This window comes from Pituophis catenifer, unplaced genomic scaffold, assembly GCF_029215685.1.
Source record: "Pituophis catenifer annectens isolate HBS135680 unplaced genomic scaffold, rPitCat1.0.hap2 SCAF_6, whole genome shotgun sequence".
NCBI classification, from domain to species: domain Eukaryota; kingdom Metazoa; phylum Chordata; class Lepidosauria; order Squamata; family Colubridae; genus Pituophis; species Pituophis catenifer.
The window spans coordinates 68,202,111-68,222,991 of NW_027256886.1; the positions used below are offsets into that span (position 1 = coordinate 68,202,111).

The 20,881-nt window shown below is 47.1% G+C and overlaps 1 protein-coding gene across 1 annotated transcript; it reads right to left on the reverse strand.

Annotated features, from left to right (window-relative positions):
* Positions 1-1,372: 1,372 nt before the first annotated feature.
* On the reverse strand, positions 1,373-18,792 carry LOC139318715 (interferon-induced protein with tetratricopeptide repeats 5-like). The gene is given in 4 exon segments (XM_070946297.1): positions 1,373-2,156; positions 2,158-2,304; positions 14,562-15,173; positions 18,788-18,792. Coding segments are annotated over 4 exon segments (1,548 nt in total).
* Positions 18,793-20,881: the final 2,089 nt, after the last annotated feature.

Below are 20,881 nucleotides of genomic sequence, written 5' to 3' on the forward strand. Positions count from 1 at the left end.
AATAACTTTTGCATCATTATATGGATTTGTGCCCAAAATTTCCTTGCTTTGTTACAACTCCACCGTGCATGATTAGGAGGTCCCTTGTTCCTTTTCGCATCCCCAACTCTGGTTTGATATTCCTTTATCCATTTTTGACAGCTTGGCTGATACTTTATACTATTGATACATTAATTTTCATCACCACAATACAAAAAAGATGTTGAGACTTCAGAAAGAGTGCAGAAAAAAACAACAAAGGTATTTTGTGGGCTAAAACATATGATGAACAGTTGAGGAACCGGGTATGTTTAGTTTAACAAAGAGAAGGACGAGCGGTGATATGATAGCAGTACTCCAATATTTGAGAGGCTGTCACAAAGAAGAGGAAGGCAACCTATTCTCCAAGGCACCTGAGGTCAAGACAATGGATTAAAATTTACCAAAGAGAGATCCTATCTAGAATGGAAAGGTGTGATTTCAGAAGTTATGAGTGCTCCAACACTGGAGTTTTTAAAGATGAGATTGGGCAACCATTTGTCCAGAATGGTGTAGTTTCCTCCGGAAGGTTGGACTAGAAGACCTCCAATGTCTCATCCAACTCTATTCTATTCTATTCTATTCTATTCTATTCTATTCTATTCTATTCTATTCTATTCTATTCTATTCTATTCTATTCTATTCTATTCTATTCCATTCCATTCCATTCCATTCCATTCCATTCCATTCCATTCCATTCTATTCTAATATTTCAGGGTTCCAAGTAGCACCCCTAATGAAAGAAAATTCTGAGGCTTGGAATTCCTCAAAATAACACTTTATTAGAGATACCATACTGGCACAACTGGGGAAACCCAAATCTGAAAGCTTCCAGGGTTTTCCCCACCCAAAGAAGAGATCAGGTTCCTGCCCAACACCAACAAGTCCATCACATGCTCTAATCAAAACACTGTCCCAACTGGAGATGCCTCCCAGGTGCAGGGCAAGACAACCTTGACTTTCTGAAAAAGGAATGTTATTATCACTACATATCACCCATACAGTATACAATCCCCCCTCCTATTCTATTCTATTCTATTCTATTCTATTCTATTCTATTCTATTCTATTCTATTCTATTCTATTCTATTCTATTCTACTCTATTCTACTCTACTCTACTCTAACCTTATCCTATCCTATCCTATCCTATCCATCCTATCCTATCCTATCCTATCCTATCCTATCCTATCCTATCCTATCCTATCCTATCCTATCCTATCCTATCCTATCCTATCCTATCCTATCCTATCCTATTTCTATATTCTACCAATGGAGAAAGCAGACTGGCAGCATATGTTCATGCATTTTTAATACCAGTATTCATAGAAAAATTCCCACTTTGGCATGTATTGTTTTACGAAGAAAACCTCAACTTCTGAAATGTATTGAAATATTCCTTATTCACAGGATCAAGGTCAAAGGCTTTTTCATAGGCTTTCCATGCTTGTTCCTTGTCCCCATTGAGCTGATGAATAAATCCAAGGACGGCGAAATTCTCAGCATTGGCTCTACCATTCCTGATTTTCTTGTCCATTAATTTCTTCAATATACACTTGCATTTGTCTCTCTCTATAGAGTCATTTTCAATCTTCAGCGCTGCAAAGTAGTGTTTGATGGCTTCTGATTGCGACCTTCTGTCAGATTCTTGAAAACGCCCATAAGTAAAATGGGCCTGTTGCTTCTCCAAGGAAGTTAAGTTGCTCATGGTAAAGAGCTTCTGGAATGTTTCATCCGCTTTCTGTAGCTCTCCTTGTTCTGCATACCTCTTTGCAAGGTCAATATTAGCATAGAAAAACTCGGATTTATTCTCCACTGCTTTTTCAAAATGAAAAAGGCAAAATCTCATCAATTCGACCATTTTATCATTGACTTGGCACTTGTCATATCGGCTTTCATTTTTCATCACTAAATACTGTGCCCTATAGCAAAGGCCAATCTGAGGGTGCAAGAATGCAGAGTTTGGGGTCAAGCTCAAAGCTTTCTTCAAATGTTGCAATGATGTCTCTACGTCTCCTTTCTTCCTGTAAAATTTGGCAGCGTACCTTAATACGTAAGGAATGCCTGGATGCTTTCGAAGGGCTTCTTTAATCCACTTTTCTCCTTCTTCTTTTTTGTCTGATTCTTGCAAGTAGAGGAAGAACAAAAACATCATCAGGATTCAGTTTTAATGCACGCTTCAAAAGTTCCAGGGATGACTCTTTCTGTGAAGGGTTTTTGGCAAAATGATCTTCCAAGTGGTATATCGTGATTGCATAGCCCAATTTAAACGTTTGGCTTTTTTTCCTCCTACCAAAGTCTTTCTGGGGTTCTTCACAGGAAGGGAGAAAGGAGAAAGGGAGGGAGAAAAAAAGAAAGAGAGAGAGAGAGAGAGAGAAGAAAGAAAGAAAGAGAGAAAGAAAGAGAGAGAGAAAGGGAAAGAAAAAGAAAAAGGAAGGGAGAGAGAGAATGCAGGGATCTCTTAACAGAGGCTTGAACTTGTCTAAAATTAGATCAAGCCTTACATCACTTAACCCAATGTATCAGATTAATTTGTTATTGAATTATTTTTGATATATATACTACATTCTCTTGTTTAATTTAGTTACAGTGTAAAACTAGTCCATTATGTCTCAAGATAAAAGGGAGATCAAAAATCCAATTAGTGCCATGTAAATTCTGGAATCCCCAAAGACCTTTCCCATCGTATTTATTAAACAAATTTATATAAGTATGAGTATAAGTATAATTTTATTTCTATACCGCCCTTCTCCCGAAGGACTCAGGGTGGTGCACGGCCACGTAAAAACACAGAATATACAGATATAATAATTTAAATTTAAAATTATTAAAACTAAAACTATTACAATTTTGGCCAAATTAATTAAAAACCCAAATTAAAATCCCAATTAAAATTCATTACATAGACAACCCTGCCTGTTGGAAGAACAGGGTCTTGAGGGCACAGCGAAAAACATGGAGGTCGGAGATCTCGCGTATTTCCGGGGGCAGTTCGTTCCAAAGGGCAGGAGCTCCCACAGAAAAGGCTCTCCCCCCGGGTGTTGCCAGCTGACATAATTTTGCCGATGGCACCCTGAGGAGTCCCTCTCTGTGTGAGCGAACTGGTCAGTGGGAGGCTATCGGTGGCAGAAGGCGGTCTTGTAGGTACCCAGGTCCTAAGCCATGGAGTGCTTTAAAGGTGGTAACCAGCACCTTGAATCGCACCCGGAAGACCACTGGGAGCCAGTGCAGCTCACGCAGGAGAGGTGTTCACCCGCGCGGCTGCATTCTGGACCAGTTGGAGCCTCTGAGTGCTCTTCAAGGGGAGCCCCACGTAGAGAGCATTGCAGTAGTCTAGCCGGGAGGTGACAAGGGCATGAGTGACTGTGCGTAAGGCGTCCCGGTCCAGAAAGGGACACAATGGCGGATCAGGCAAACCTGATAAAAAGCTCCCCTGGCCACAGCCATCATATGCTCTTCCAAAGACAGCCGTGCATCCAGGAGGACACCCAGATTGCGAGCCCTCTCTGTGGGGGCCAAGGATTCATCCCCAATAGACAGCGATGGCACCAGCTGCCTATACTGGGACGCCGGAAGCCACAGCCACTCAGTCTTGGAAGGGTTGAGCTTGAGCCTATTTCTACCCATCCAGACCCGTACGGCCTTCAGGCAGTGGGACATCACGTCAAGGGCATCATTGGGTGGTTTGGGTTGGAGATGTACAGCTGGGTGTCATCAGCATACTGGTGGACCCTCACCCCAAAACCATGGATGATCTCACCCAGCGGCTTCACATAAATGTTGAACAGAAGGGGCGAGAGGACTGACCCTTGCGGCACCCAAACGAGGCGCCTCGAGGTCGACCTCTGCCCCACTGCCAACACAAACTGCGAACGGTCGAAGAGGAAGGAGGAGAACCACTGTAGCACGGTGCCCCCTATTCCTAACCCCACCAACCGCTGCAGCATGATACCATGGTCAATGGTATCAAAAGCTGCTGAGAGATCTAATAGGACCAGGACAGAGGAGCAGCCCCTGTCCCAAGACCTCCAGAGATCATCAACCAATGCAACCAATGCCGTTTCCGTACAGCACGGAAACGGCCACAAAGCGAAGGTTGGAGACTGGACGATAATTTGCTAATACAGCAGGGTCCATGGAAGGCTTTTTGAGGAGGGGTCTCACCACCTCCTCTTTTAAGGCGGCGGGAAAGACACCTCACTCAAAGAAGCATTTATAATCCCCTGGAGCCAGCCTCGTGTAAACTCCCGGGAGGCCAGTACCAATCAGGAGGGACACAGGTCCAATAAACATGTGGCAGCACTAAGCCTACCTAGAATCCTGTCCACGTCCTCGGGAGTCACAGGGTCAAACTCTTCCCAGATAATGTTCTCAAGACCTACCCCCGTCTGCCCCCTGGACTCACCCAGTCGGAGTCCATGCCTTCCCGAATCTGAGCGACTTTATCATGCAGGCATTGCACAAAATCCTCAGCTCGACCCTGCAAGGGATCTTCCACGCTCCCCCCCCCCCCGAAGAAGGGAGTGGGTCACCCTAAACAGAGCAGCTGGGCGGTTCTCTGCAGATGCGATAAGAGCGGAAAAATAATTAGATTTTGCTGTTTTTATCGCCACTAGGTAGACCTCACCAGTGTTCGTCAGATTCAGATTGACTAGTCATCCAGACGGTCTCTAGGCGTCTTTTCCTTAATCTCTCTCAGCTCCTCTCAGCTCCTCAGAGAACCAAGGAGCCAATTAAGATCGGCATAGCTACCCAACTCATATACAGTGACTTTATCACATTCGTGTTTCTTTCATGTAGTTCTCAATGTGTCAATCTCCTTGCTACTCTATTTCCTCCACCAAAATTCTATTATAAATAATATTACCACACATTATGGCTCTAATTTTGTGTATTTACGCCAGTAATTTTCAGAAAAATATTTATTCCTCTCTTACATAGTTATATAGAAGTAGCTTCATATGTCAGTTTACTTTTACCATTTAAAAAATGTTTTGTTGCATTATATGACTGCAAAAGCCTTTTAGCAGTTTCATGTAACAGGAAATATCCAGTAACAATTTTGAAAGTAGTTGTCATAGCCACAAACACCCTCCCCCTAAAAAGACAGAGAAAGAGACAGAAAGAGAGAAAGAAAGAGGAAGGGAGGGAGAGAGAGAAACTCTGTGCTATTATTTTTAATTGTTCCATTATTTATCATGTATTTATTTATTTATTTATTAATCAAATTTCTATACCGCCCTACTCCCGAAGGACTCAGGGCGGTGAACAGCCAAGATAAAATACAGACAATACAAATATTAAAAATCCCTTAAAATTATTAAATATTTCGGCCGAAACACAGATTAAAACACCCAATTTATAAAAACACGAATTAAAAAATTTAAAATTTAAGAATTTAAAAGAGGGGAGTTAGGCCAGGCCAGCTTGCTGAAATAGAAAAGTTTTGAGAGCACGGCGAAACGTGCGCAGGTCCGGGATCTTCCGTATCTCTGGGGGGAGCTCGTTCCAGATGGTAGGTGCCCCCACAGAGAAGGCTCTCCCCCTGGGGGCCGCCAGTCGACACTGTTTGGCCGACGGCACCCTGAGGAGCCCCTCTCTATGGGAGCGTACTGGTCGGTGAGAGGCTATTGGTAGCAGAAGGCGGTCTCGTAGATACCCCGGTCCGATGCCATGGAGCGCTCTAAAGGTGGTAACCAAAACCTTGAAGCGCACCCGGAAGACCACCGGGAGCCAGTGCAGCTCGCGCAGGAGGGGGGGTCACATGGGAGCGCCACGTCGCTCCCATAACCACCCGCGCGGCCGCATTCTGGACCAGCTGGAGCCTCCGGGTGCTCCTCAAGGGGAGCCCCATGTAGAGAGCATTGCAGTAGTCCAAGCGGGAAGTGACAAGAGCATGAGTGACCGTATTTAACGAGTCCCGATCCAGAAAGGGACGCAACTGGCGAATCAGGCGGACCTGATAAAAAGTCCCCCTGGCCACGGCCGTCATATGCTCTTCTAAAGACAGCCGTGAGTCCAGGAGGACACCCAAGTTGCGAGCCCTCTCCGTGGGGGCCAGTGACTCGCCCCCAATAGTCAGTGATGGCACCAACTGACTATATCGGGATGTCGGAAACCACAGCCACTCGGTCTTGGATGGGTTGAGCCTGAGTCTGTTTCTCCCCATCCAGATCCGCACGGCCTCCAGGCACCGGGACATCACTTCAAGGGCATCATTGGGGTGGTCCGGGGTGGAGATGTACAGCTGAGTATCGTCAGCGTACTGGTGGTACTTCACCCCGAAACCACGGATGGTCTCACCCAGCGGCTTCACATAAATGTTGAACAGAAGGGGCGAGAGGACCGACCCTTGTGGCACCCCACATACAAGGGGCCTCGGGGTCGACCTCTGCCCCCCTGTCAACACAGACTGCGACCGGTCAGAGAGAAAGGAGGAGAACCACCGTAGGACGGTGCCCCCCACCCCTAACTCCTCTAGCCGGTGCAGCATGATACCATGGTCGATGGTATCAAAAGCCGCTGAGAGGTCTAATAGGACCAGGACAGAGGAACAACCCCTGTCCCGAGCCCTCCAGAGATCATCAACCAACGCGACCAATGCCGTTTCCGTGCTGTACCCAGGTCTGAAGCCCGACTGGAACGGATCCAGATACGACGATTCATCCAGGTACTGGGGGAGCTGTCGCGCTACCACACTCTCAACAACCTTCGCAATGAAGCGAAGGTTGGAGACCGGACGGTAATTTGCCAACACTGCCGGGTCCAGGGAAGGTTTCTTGAGGAGAGGCCTCACCACCGCCTCTTTCAAGGCAGCAGGGAAGACACCCTCACTCAAGGAAGCATTTATAATCCCCTGGAGCCAGCCTCGTGTAACCTCCCGAGAGGCCAGCACCAACCAGGAGGGACACGGGTCCAGTAAACATGTGGCTGCGCTCAGTCTGCCCAGTATCCTGTCCACGTCTTCGGGCGTCACAGAATCAAACTCTTCCCAGATAATACTCACAAGACCTGCCTCTGTCCTCCCCGCTGAATCTACCCAGTCAGAGTCCAGATGTTCCCGAATCTGAGCGATTTTGTCATACAGATACTGTACAAAATCCTCGGCTCTACCCTCCAAGGGGTCCTCCCGCGCTTCCTGGTGGAGCAGGGAGCGGGTCACCCTAAACAGGGCAGCCGGGCAATTATCTGATGACGCAATAAGAGTGGCAAAATAGTTATATTTCGCCACTTTTATCGCCACCAGGTAGGTCCTAATATGAGACCTTACCAGTGTTCGGTCAGATTCAGAATGGCTGGCCCTCCAACCACTCTCCAGGCGTCTTTTCCGGCGCTTCATCTCCCTCAGCTCCTCAGTGAACCAAGGAGCCAGGCGAGATCGACGCCGGGTCAGAGGCCGCAACGGCACGACCCGATCCAAATCTCCAGCGGCCGCCCTATCCCAGGCGGCCACCAGCTCCTCAGTCGAGCCGTGTGCCAGAGCCTCAGGAAATGGCCCAAGCTCCGTCTGGAACCTATCAGGATCCATCAGGCGCCTGGGGCGGTACCACCTCAGTGGTTCCGCCTCCCTGCGGCGGGGTGCGGCGGTTTGAAGGTCAAAGCGAAGGAGGGAGTGATCTGACCATGACAAGGGCTCGATCACTATATCCCCTATCTCAAGATCACTCAACCACTGACCAGAGACAAAAACCAGGTCTAGCGTGTTTCCCCCCGTGTGAGTAGGGCCATGAACTAACTGGGTCAGGTCCATGGCCGTCATGGAAGCCATGAACTCCCGAGCCACCTCAGACGCCTCACCGACGGATGGCAGGTTAAAATCCCCCATGACCATAAGCCTGGGGGTGTCAACCGCCACCGCGGCTATAACGTTGAGCAGCTCGGGCAGGGCTGCCGTCACGTGGCAGGGAGCCAGGTACGTAACCAGCACACCCATCTGCACCCCATGACCCCACTTCACAAGGAGGGACTCACAACCAGCCGTCTGAGGAACAGTGACCTTCCTCGAACCAAGACCTTCTCTAATGACAACCGCCACCCCCCCCGCCCCTCCCCTGTGTCCTCGGCTGATGGAATGCGCGGAAACCGGGTGGGCACATCTCAACGAGGGGAACCCCCCCCTCCTGGCCCAACCAGGTCTCCGTAATACCCGCCAGGTCCGCTCCCCCCTCCTGAACAAGATCACAAATGAGGGGGGCTTTATTTACCACGGACCGGGCGTTGCACAGCATCAGCCGAAGGCCCAGGGCCTGAGGGTCTGTGCAACCTGGGGAACGAGAGGAGCATTGGAGGCCGGAGCGCGCCACCGCTTGGAGCCAGCGGGCGCGTGCTCCCACAACCTGATGTGGCCCCCTGCTCCCGCCATATCTGCCCCTCCCACCCACCGTACTGATGTAATGACCATCCATAACACAAGCTCTAACCCCCACCTTGACCCCGGTTCCCGCATCTCTAGTGCCATGCTCTTCAGCCGGTTCTGGCCTCCTCCCCGACAGGTTCTCCCCCAAACCCACCGAACCCACCCCCCTCCCAGAAACCTTTAAAACCTTATCTAAAAATTTCCCTAAAAAACCCCACAACCCCCTCCTTGCCGCATGCCACCTCTCGGGATTCCAAAATCCGTCATCAAGGTAGGCCCTCGATAGTGAGGAGGGCCAAACCTGCGAGAGGGGGGAGTCTCGCAGCGCAAGCAGGTCAGCAGCCGTAAACATCGCACAAAAACAGAGATGGAGAGTCAACTGGTCAGGGCTTCACCAGATCGTCCAATAATACTGGGTCAAAGTAGATCTTCATATCAGGAGCTGGTTCACTGCCCTCTCACGACAGTGAAAGGGGCCAGTGACATCCCCCCACGTCTGGAGGATAATTATCCCAGTCACCCTCTCACAGTGACTGGGGCAGATGACACCGACAATAAAGTCACAATAGTCCATCCTTTCATCTGGCGGATGACAAACAGCCCCCTCAGCACCTGCACACCATTTTGCCCAGTTCTCCTCCAGTTTGGGGTCGCACAAGAAGCCAGCAATGTGTTAATATTTTACACGGTCCCTACACCTAGAGTGATTTTACTGCCTTTCTTTTGCCCAGGGCTACCACATATTTTTCAGGGATTTACATGCATTCAATGTCTACAGTCCAGAGCATAAATATGTGTGTGTTTATTTTGTACATCAGGTTGCATAAGTCCATCTTAATATGCTATTCTTGGTATATGATGTTTTGTATACATTCAGAGAAAGAAGCACTCTTGTGATCTTTGACTTTTATGCTTGCTTTCAAACATCAGCCATAATACTAATTACTGTTTTGAACAATATGCACGAATGGCTATTTTATATGTGAAATTATGACTGAAATATTTCTGCACCTATATTGGTTCTCACTGTCAGGAAGTTTCTCCTTAGTTTTAGGAGAAAAATTAACTTCTCTCTTTGTTCAGTTTCCATCCATTGTTTCTTGTTTAGCCTTCTGGTGCTTTGGAAAATACATTGCCTATAGATTCTTTCTGTCAGCCACTTAAAAACCTGTTGTCTATCACGCTCTTGGGAAAAACATATTATTATTATTATTATTATTATTTATTAGATTTCTATACCGCCCTACTCCCGAAGGACTCAGGGCAGTGCACAGCCAGACAATAAAAACACATACAATACAAAATTTAAAAAATAGAATAAAATCAAATTAAATAATTTTGGCCCCGACAAATTTAAAGCCCCAAACTTTTAAAACCAATTTAAAATTGAATATATAAATACTAAAAGATATTTAAAATTTTAAAAATCTTTTATAAAAGAGGGGGAAAATTAGGCCAGGCCGGCCTGGTGAAATAGTAAGGTCTTTAAGGCGCGGCGGAAGGTGCGCAGATCCGGGATCCTCCGTATCTCTGGGGGGAGCTCGTTCCAGATAGTAGGTGCCCCCACAGAGAAGGCTCTCCCCCTGGGGGCCGCCAGTCGGCATTGTTTGGCTGACAGCACCCGGAGGAGCCCCTCTCTATGGGAGCGTACCGGCCGGTGGGAGGCTATTGGTGGTAGTTGGCGGTCCCGCAAGTACCCGGGTCCTAAGCCATGGAGCGCTTTAAAGGTGGTAACCAAAACCTTGAAGCGCACCCGGAAGACCACCGGGAGCCAGTGCAGCTCGCGCAGGAGAGGTGTTACATGGGAACGCCAAGTCGCTCCCATAACCACCCGCGCGGCCGCACTCTGTGCCAGTTGGAGCCTCCGGGTGCTCCTCAAGGGGAGCCCCATGTAGAGAGCATTGCAATAGTCCAGGCGGGAGGTGACAAGGGCATGAGTGACCGTGCGTAAAGAGTCCCGATCCAGAAAGGGACGCAACTGGCGAATCAGGCGAACCTGATGAAAAATCCTCCCGGTCACGGCCGTCAAGTGCTCTTCTAAAGACAGCCGTGAATCCAGGAGGACGCCCAAGTTGCGAGCCCTCTCCGTGGGGGCCAATGATTCGCCCCCAATAGTCAGTGATGGCGTCAACTGACTATATCGGGACGTCGGAAACCACAGCCACTCAGTCTTGGATGGGTTGAGCCTGAGCCTGTTCCTCCCCATCCAGATCCGTACGGCCTCCAGGCACCGGGACATCACTTCAAGGGCATCGTTGGGGTGATCCGGGTTGGAGATGTACAGCTGGGTGTCATCAGCGTACTGATGGTACTCCACCCCGAAACCACGGATGATCTCGCCCAGCGGCTTCACATAAATGTTGAACAGGAGAGGCGAGAGGACCGACCCTTGCGGCACCCCACATATGAGGGGCCTCGGGGTCGACCTCTGTCCCCCTGTCAACACAGACTGCGACCGGTCAGAGAGAAAGGAGGAGAACCACCGCAACACAGTGCCTCCCACCCCCAACTCTTCCAACCGGTGCAGCATGATACCATGGTCGATGGTATCAAAAGCCGCTGAGAGATCTAACAGGACCAGGACAGAGGAGCACCCCCTGTCCCGAGCCCTCCAGAGATCATCAACCAACGCGACCAATGCCGTTTCCGTGCTGTACCCGGGCCTGAAGCCCGACTGGAACGGATCCAGATACGTCGTTTCATCCAGGTGCTGGGGGAGCTGTTGCGCGACCACACTCTCAACAACCTTCGCAACAAAGCGAAGATTGGAGACCGGACGATAATTTACCAACATTGCTGGGTCCAGGGAAGGCTTCTTGAGGAGAGGCCTCACCACCGCCTCTTTCAAGGCGGCGGGAAAGTCACCCTCACTCAGCGAAGCGTTTATAATCCCCTGGAGCCAGCCTCGTGTCACTTCCCGGGAAGCCAGTACTAACCAGGAAGGACACGGGTCCAATAAACAAGTGGTCGCGTTCAGTCTACCCAGAATCCTGCCACGTCCTCAGGGGTCACAGGATCAAACTCATCCCAGATAACATTCTCAAGACCTGCCCCTGTCTCTCCCCCTGAGACTACCCAGTCGGAGTCCAAATCTTCCCGAATCTGAGTGATTTTGTCATACAGATACTGAACAAAATCCTCGGCTCTACCCTCCAAGGGGTCCTCCCGCGCTTCCTGGTGGAGCAGGGAGCGGGTCACCCTAAAGAGGGCGGCCGGGCGATTATCTGATGATGCAATAAGAGCAGCAAAATAACTATATTTCGCTGCTTTTATCGCCACTAAGTAATTCCTAATGTGGGATCTTACTAGTGTCCGGTCAGATTCAAGAAGACTGGCCCTCCAACTACTCTCTAGGCGTCTTTTCCGGCGCTTCAACTCCCTCAGCTCCTCGGTAAACCAAGGAGCCAATTGAGATCGGCGCCGGGTCAGAGGCCGCGAAGGCACGACCCGATCCAGAGCACCAGCAGCCGCCCTATCCCAGGCGGCCACCAGGTCTCCAGTCGAGGCGTGTGCCAGAACCTCAGGAAATGGCCCAAGCTCCGTCTGGAATCTGTCAGGTTCCATCAGGCGCCTGGGGCGGAACCATCTGACCGGCTCCGCCTCCCTGCGGCGGGGTGCAGTGGTTCGAAAGTCAAGACGAAGGAGAGAGTGATCTGACCATGACAAGGGTTCAGTAACTATATCCCCTATATCAAGATCCCTCAACCACTGTCCAGAGACAAAAGCCAGATCCAGCGTGTTTCCCCCTGTGTGGGTAGGGCCATGAATTAACTGGGTCAGGTCCATAGCTGTCATGGAAGCCATGAACTCCCGAGCCATCTCTGACGTCTCACCCACGGACGGCAGGTTGAAATCCCCCATGACCATAAGCTTAGGGGTATCAACCGCCACCGCGGCGATGACGTTGAGTAGCTCGGGCAGGGCTGTTGCCACGTGGCAGGGAGCCAGGTACGTGATCAGCAAACCCATCTGAACCCCATGACCCCATTTCACAAAAAGGGATTCACAGCCGGCCGTCTGAGGAACAGTGGCCTCCCTCGGTCTCAGACCTTCTTTAATGATAACCGCTACCCCCCCGCCCCTCCCCTGTGACCTCGGCTGATGGAATGCTTGGAAACCCGGCGGGCACATTTCAATGAGGGGAACCCCCCCCTCCTGGCCCAACCAGGTCTCCGTAATACCTGCCAGGTCCGCACCCCCCTCCTGAACAAGATCACAGATGAGGGGGGCTTTATTTACTACGGACCTGGCATTGCACAGCATCAGCCGAAGGCCTGGGTCCTGAGGGTCTATGCAACCTGAGGAGCGAGTAGAGCCTTGGGGGCCGGAGCACGCCACCGCTCGTAGACAGCGAGTGCGCACTCCCCTAACACGATATGGCCCCCTGCTCCCGCCATATCTACCCCTCCCACCTACAGTATTGATGTTCAAAAAACTATCCGGACAAGCTCTAAACCCCCCCTCGATCCCGGGTCCCCCATCCCCCATGCCACGCTTCACTGCCAGACCCAACCCTCCCCCTTGTGGGTTATCCCCCATACCCACAGCCCGAATTCCAATCTGACCCTCCCCCTCCCTAGGACCCCTTAAAAATTTGACTAAAAATTTTGTTAGAAAACCCCTCAATCCCCTCGTTTTCACATGCCACCTCTCTGGGTCCCAAAACCCTTCCTTGAGGTGGGCCCTCGATAGTGAGGAGGGCCACATCTGCGAGAAGGGGGAATCTCGCAGCGCAAGAAGATCTGCAGTCGTATACATCTCCAAAATGCAGCGATGGAGGCCCAAAGCTCAGACAGGGGACTTCACAAAAGATGTAACACAGCCAATTTTTCATCAATGTGCTGTTGGTATCTCAACTGTCAATATGAGCCATTTCCTCCTTCCAGTGGCCCATGAAAGTACATCTATAGTATGTAGATAATAAAGTTGAAAAACGGTGAACAGCATTTTTACAGAACTATAGATACATTGAGGCTGGGTATGAAAAGGAATGGCTGGGAGGGGAAGGGCCAGGCGAGAGACCCCTTAACGTGAGTGACATTGAGTTGACCACGCCCACTCAGTCACATGACCATGAAGCCACTCCCACCATCACATGAACAAGCCATGGCCACAAAATAAGCCACGCCCACAGAACCGATAGTAAAAAATGTTAGAACCCATCCCTGATCTGTAGGGCCACCCATCTCATCTAAAGCCTGGCTCACAACAATCCAATAAAGCAAGATAAAAACCAATACTGCATCCAAATGTATAAATTCCTTATATTAGACGAGAGTTTCCCAATGATTTTGGCTTTGCAGATTGGCAGGTAAGAAGGCATGATTCGTGCAAGCACCCACTGCTTGTGCAAGTGAGGATGTGCATATGTGCACATCCTCACTTACGCCGCCCTGAGTCTTCAGAGAGGGGCGGCATATAAATTGGATTAAATAAATAAATAAATGAATGAATAAATAAATAAATAAATAAATAAATTGCAAACCACTCACAGCCCACTCATGAGTGGCAGCCCACAAGTTGGGGACCCCTGTCTTAGACCACTATTTTAAGCCCTCTACCACCACTGGCACAAAAATGCTTTTGGCAAAAGAAATCTCTTAATTTATTTAGCACAGGCTACTTTCCAATTCTTAAGGAATGAGGATAAATCCAATGTGACACTTAATAAAGAGTGGATGCAGTTCATGTGATTGCTATCCTGCATTTAACCATTTGTTCTTTCACTAAGATAGATTGCAAAATTAGTGATAATATTTTCTGGGCACTTAAATTTTTAAGATGCCCCAGAGGAAACCTCAAAGGGAAGAATTTAATTTTATCATCATCATCTTTTATTAACCCCATAATCCCTTGTGGAGTGGAGTCTGGGCAACTGAATGGAGCTAGCAGAATGTTTAAGGATGCTCTTCCCGTCGCCATTGCAGAGTTTTTGTTCAGCAGAAATATTCTCATTGTGCCCAGAGAGAGAGAAATATCTGCCTCTACCTAGGATCAAACTCATAGCCTCCTGATTGTCAGGCAAGAGTTTCATCTTTAGGTCACCTCGTCACTCCTGGAAGAATTGAATTTATGGTGTGTGAAAAATCAATAGCAGGATTTAGTTGAACTATCAGGATCAGAGAGGGCTGCTTGTAAGGTAAGCTACAAAGCATTTTTTTTTCTTCTTTTCCCCTGCATGGAAACTTACCTCAAAGGTTTCAGGGATGACTCTATCTGTGAAGGGTTTTCTTCATAAAGATATTTCAAGTGGTATACCGTGAGTGCATAGCCCAAGTCAAATTCTGAGTTTTCGGGTTCTTTTTCCAGGGCTTTTTCAAAGCTCTCCTTGGCCTTTTCATAATACCTGGCTCCAAATTTGAGGAGCGCCCAACCCTTATCACAGTCGATCTGTGGGAGCTCCACCTTATAAGGAGACGCACTTCCAAGTTGCTTGCAGGTGTTTTCTACCTTCTCCACATAGGCTTGGGATTCAGTAAGATTGCCCATGTGGTAGTGCACCCAGGCATAGTTGCCCCAGGTAACCAGGCTTCCTTTTTCAACATCCTCAGGGTATTCTATGGGCACAGCCTCTTCAGCTTTCTGCAGGTTTTCCAGGGCTTCATCCTTCTTGTCATTCAGGAATTTCACATAGGCAAGAAGGTTGTAATTTCGAACTTTGGATTTATTGGTTAAGAACTGGATCTGCTCAGCAATTCTTTCCTCCAATTCATCAGGATCAATATGCTCTTTCTGCAACTCCCACGTAAAATGGCATTCAAGTTGTTGGAGAATCTCCTTTAAACCTTCCTGGGAGAGGAAACTGCAGGACAAAAGGAAAAAGAATGAAAGACATGTACAGTTTGTGGACAAAGAAATTCAATTCATAGGTTTATACTACTTTTGTTTTTGTTTTATTGAATGTACAGAAATGAATTAGTGATAATTAGGCTATGTATCTAGATTGTATTCCTTTGTTATATTTTCTCATTGTAACTTCAGGACTGCCTGTCTATTAAGCTTTATGCCTGCCCAAAATGTACAATATTAAAACCTCTATGAATGTTTAGGAATTGATTGCAAAATAAGAATGAACTAGAGAAATGTTTATTAAAGTATGGTCCCAGAACCTCTTGAGGTCCCTCAGGACCTTCTAAGGAGTTCATGAAATCAAAATTATTTATCAAATATTGAAGATATTTGCAAAAATGTAGAGCAATATCATTGTTCTCATTGTTAAATAAATTTGTTAAAAGATTATAGATAAGGATTGTATAAAGGAAGGACCTTGGGAGATTAGGGCAAGAGACACTGCTAAGGGAATAGTCAGATAAGAGACAGCATAACCCACAAATGGTCAGGAAGTTGGGAAAGAGGCTCAAAAGAGACTCTCCCTAGTTTTTCAGGCTGTAGACGAGTGGGGGGGGGACAGGATTGTACTTTCAGATTACAAGATTCTGTCAATGTTACTTTAGAATAGAATAGCATTAGCTCATATGGTTGTGATTCCTATATGATTTACAATGTCGGGCTAATAATAGAGTTTTTGTATGAAAAATATTTTATTTATATTAATATCTAATGGTTGAATACAATGTGATAAGTAAATATTCTACAAAAGTGTCAATGTTAACTTTTAATACTGTAAATACGGATGAACTCAAACAAACAAATAAATACCCATATAAAGAAAAGTTCCTTTGGGGTCCTCCATACTTGTTAAAACCAGGTAGGAGTCCCCAGAGCAAAAAGTTTTAAAACATGATTATTCTCGCCTTTCCCAAACGGATGCCCTCTGATTGGTTGGTGTTCAATTTTCTGTGATGCCTGGGAATTCTGGGAGATGAAGTTCAACATACAAGGCTGACTTGAAAGGACTCTAGATTCATTGATCTCCCAGTTTTCCCCAGCAGCTCAACCAGGCTCACATGGGTATCTCCCTTCAAGTTATCAAATGGTCCCTTCAAATGGTCAGGTTGGTTGGGCTTAGAGGGAATGACTGGGCCTAGCTGAAGGTGGACTTGAAGTGGATCTTATTTTATTTATTTGTTTAGTTATTCAATCTGTAGCAGTGGTGGGTTGCTACTGGTTCACACCGGTTCGGGAGGACCAGTAGCGATAAATTGGTGAGGGTTGCAGAACCGGTATTAATGGCTGGCTGGCCACGCCCCCAAACCAGTCCCCCCATTGCTGTCCCACCCAGTCACTTCCTTTTCCTCCTCACCACCCGGGCAGCTTGCCTGCCTAAGCTGCCTTCCTACGTGGTGCCTGCCCTGTGCCCCAACTGAGCTGCCTCCCTCTGCTTACAGGCAGGTCGCGCTAGCACCCCCCAGAGCATGCTGCGCCACCCCCACCACTCCTGCGACCTGACCTTCCCTGCCCCTTACAGGAGTCCCCCCTGCATCCGGTTTTGGCTCCCATGGGCTGCAGGGAGGTTTGCTAATGCCAAAATGGGGCTTGGGGCAGGGGTGGGTTCTAAATATTTTTATTACCGGTTATGTGGGCGTGGCTTATTTTGTGGGCGTGGCTTAATGGTCATGTGACAATTATTTAGGATTTAGCAGAGGTACTGGTCTACCAGGCTTTTAACTGCTTGCAGAGCTGTACCGATCTACCCATTTATTTTTTGTGGGCACTGGTCTACCCATTTATTTTTGCAGGCATTGGTCTACTCAATTGTTTTCTTTTAACAGTGATCAGCTGTAGGGCGGCCCTTTGAAGGCCCCGGGCAAGAGTTTAAACAGTTTTTTCCCTTTAGCCATCAGCTGGGATTCAGGAGACAGCAATAGATTGGGGGTGGGGCCAAATAAAAGGTAAGAATAATGCGGGGGGTGGGGGTCATGGGGGGTGAGGGCGGCATGGCGGGCAGAGGGGCAGAACCAGTTCAGTGACGTCATATCGTCACCACTACCGGCTCAGGAGAACTGGGCCGAATCAGGAGGAACCACCACTGGCGTGGGGGGTGTGCCTAGCAAGACTCCCTGCAGCCACCTGGAAGCAAAAACAGGGGGCGGGGCTTCAAGGGAGAAAGAAACAAAGAAATCCTCACTCTTTAGGGAGATCCCCAGATGCGCTGAGCTTGAGTTGAGAGCTTATTGTAAGTGGCTGCTAGCTATAAGGATAGCTCAGGCTAAGCTCATCAATAGTGGAGCTTTAAGAATGCCAGATGATCAATGGGCATGTTCTGAGTTTCAAAACATTTGGCTTTTCTTCGTCTTACCAAAGATCTTCTGGGGTTCTTCACAGGAAGGGAGAAAGGAGAAAGAGAGGGAGAAAGAGAGAGAGAGAGAGAGAGAGAAAGAGAGAGAGAGAGAGAGAGAGAAAGAGGGAAGGAGGGAGGAAAAGGTAAATCCTTTTACTCCCACTTCATCCTCACTGTTTGGGGATCCCCAGTGCACTGAGCTTGAGTAGAGACCTTATTGTAAGTGGCTGCTAGCTATCCTTGCTCAGGCTAAGCTAATCAATAGTGGAGTTCTTTAAAGCCTGTTGCCTAACACACTCTTGGGAAAAGCATGTGGGCCATTTCCTCCTTTCAGTGGTCCATGAAAGTACATCTATAGTATGTAGATAATAAAGTTGAAAAAAGGTGAACAGCATTTTTACAGAACTAAAGATACATTAAGGCTGGGGTTGACAAGGAATGGCTTGGAAGGGAGGGGCCAGGCAAGGGACTCCTTGATGTGAGTGACATTGAGTTGGCCACGCCCACCCAGTCCCATGACCATGAAGCCACTCCCACCATCACATGAACAAGCCACACCCACAAAAGAATTCCCCAATGATTTTGGCTTTGCAGATTGGCAGGTGGGAAGGCATGATTCGTGCAAGCACCCACTGCTTGTGCAAGTGAGGATGTGCATATGTGTAAGTTGCAAACCACTCACAGCCCACTCATGAGTGGCAGCCCACAGGTTGGGGACCCCGGTTTTAGACCATTATTTTAAGCCCTCTACCACCACTGGCACAAAAATGCTTTTGGCAAAAGAAATCTCTTAATTTATTTAGCACAGGCTACTTTCCAATTCTTAAGGAATGAGGATAAATCCAATGTGACACTTAATTAAGAGTGGATGCAGTTCATGTGATTGCTATCCTGCATTTAATCATTTGTTCTTTCCCTAAGATAGCATTGCAAAATTAGTGATAATATTTTCTGGGCGCTTAAATATTTAAGATGCCCCAAAGGAAGCCTCAAATGGAAGAATTTAATTTTATCATCATCATCTTTTAATAACCCCATAATCCCTTGTGGTGTGGATCTTAGGCAACTGAATGGAGCTAGCAGAGTGATTAAGATGCTCTTCCTGTCGCCATGGCAGAGTTTTTGTTCAGCGGAAATATTCTCATTGTGCCCAGAGAGAGAGAAATATCTGCCTCTACCTAGGATCAAACTCATAGCCTCCTGATTGTCAGGCAAGAGTTTCTCCTCTAGGTCACCTCATCACTCCTGGAAGAATTGAATTTATGGTGTGTGAAAAATCAATAGCAGGATTTAGTTGAACAAACAGGATCAGAGAGGGCTGCCTGTAAGGTAAGCTACAAAGCATTTTTTTTTTCTTCTTTTCCCCTGCATGTAAACTTGCCTCAAAGGTTCCAGGGATGACTTTTTCCCTGAAGGGTCTTCTGCATAATGATCTTCCAAGTGGTATACTGTGAACACATAGCCCGAGTAAAATTCTTGGTTTTCGGGTTCTTTTTCCAGGGCTTTTTCAAAGCTCTCCTTGGCCTTTTCATAATTCCTGGCTCCAAATTTGAGCAGAGCCCAACCCTTATCACAGTCGATCTGTGGCAGTTCCATCTTATAAGGAGACTCACTTCCAAGTTGCTTGCAGGTGTTTTCTACTTTCTCCACGTAGGCTTGGGATTCAGTAAGGTTGCCCATGTGGTAGTGCACCCAGGCATAGTTGCCCCAGGTGACCAGGCTTCCCTTTTCAACTTCCTCAGGGTATTCTATGGGCACAGCCTCTTCAGCTTTCTGCAGGTTTTCCAGGGCTTCGTCCTTCTTGTCGTTCAGGAATTTCACATAGGCAAGAAGGTTGTAATTTCGAACTTTGGATTTATTGGTTAAGAACTGGATCTGCTCAGCAATTCTTCCCTCCAATTCATCAGGATCAATATGCTCTTTCTGCAACTCCCACGTAAAATGGCATTCAAGTTGTTGGAGAATCTCCTTTAAACCTTCCTGGGAGAGGAAACTGCAGGACAAAAGGAAAAAGAATGAAAGATATGTACAGTTTGTGGACAAAGAAATTCAATTCATAGGTTTATACTACTTTTGTTTTTGTATTATTGAATGTACAGAAATCAATTAGTGATAATTAGGCTATGTATCTAGATTGTATTCCTTTGTTATATTTTCTCATTGTAACTTCAGGACTGCCTGTATATTAAGCTTTATGCCTGCCCAAAATGTACAATATTAAAACCTCTATGAATGTTTAGGAATTGATTGCAAAATAAGAATGAACTAGAGAAATGTTTATTAAAGTATGGTCCCAGGACCTCTTGAGGTCCCTCAGGACCTTCTAAGGAGTTCATGAAATCAAAATTATTTATCAAATATTGAAGATATTTGCAAAAATGTAAAGCAATATCATTGTTCTCATTGTTAAATAAATTTGTTAAAAGATTATAGATAAGGATTGTATATAGGAAGGACCTTGGGAGATTAGGGCAAGAGACACTGCTAAGGGAATAGTCAGATAAGAGACAGCATATCCCACAAATGGTCAGGAAGCTGGGATAGAGGCTCAAAAGAGACTTGCCCTAGTTTTTCAGGCTGTAGATGAGTGGGAGGGGGGGGGAACAGGATTGTACTTCAGATTACAAGATTCTGTCAATGTTACTTTAGAATAGAATAGCATTAGCTCATATGGTTGTGATTCCTATATGATTTACAATGTCGGGCTAATAATAGAGTTTTTGTATGAAAAATATTTTATTTATATTAATATCTAATGGTTGAATATTAGTTTTATACAATTTGATAAGTAAATATTCTACAAATGTGTCAATGTTAACTTTTAATACTGTAAATACGGATGAACTCAAACAAACAAATAAATACCCACATAAAGAAAAGTTCCTTTGGGGTCCTCCATACTTTTTAAAACCAGGTAGGAGTCCCCAGAGCAAAAAGTTTTAAAACACGATTATTCTCGCCTTTCCCAAACGGATGCCCTCTGATTGGTTGGTTTTTAATTTTCTGTGATGCCTGGGAATTCTGGGAGATGAAGTTCAACATACAAGGCTGACTTGAAAGGACTCTAGATTCATTGATCTCCCAGTTTTCCCCAGCAGCTCAACTAGGCTTACATGGGTATCTCCCTTCAAGTTATCAAATGGTCCCTTCAAATGGTCAGGTTGGTTGGGCTTAGAGGGAATGACTGGGCCTAGCTGAAGGTGGACTTGAAGTGGATCTTATTTTATCTATTTGTTTAGTTATTCAATCTGTAGCAGTGGTGGGTTGCTACCGGTTCACACCGGTTCAGGAGGACCGGTAGCGTTAAATTGGTGAGGGTTGCAGAACCG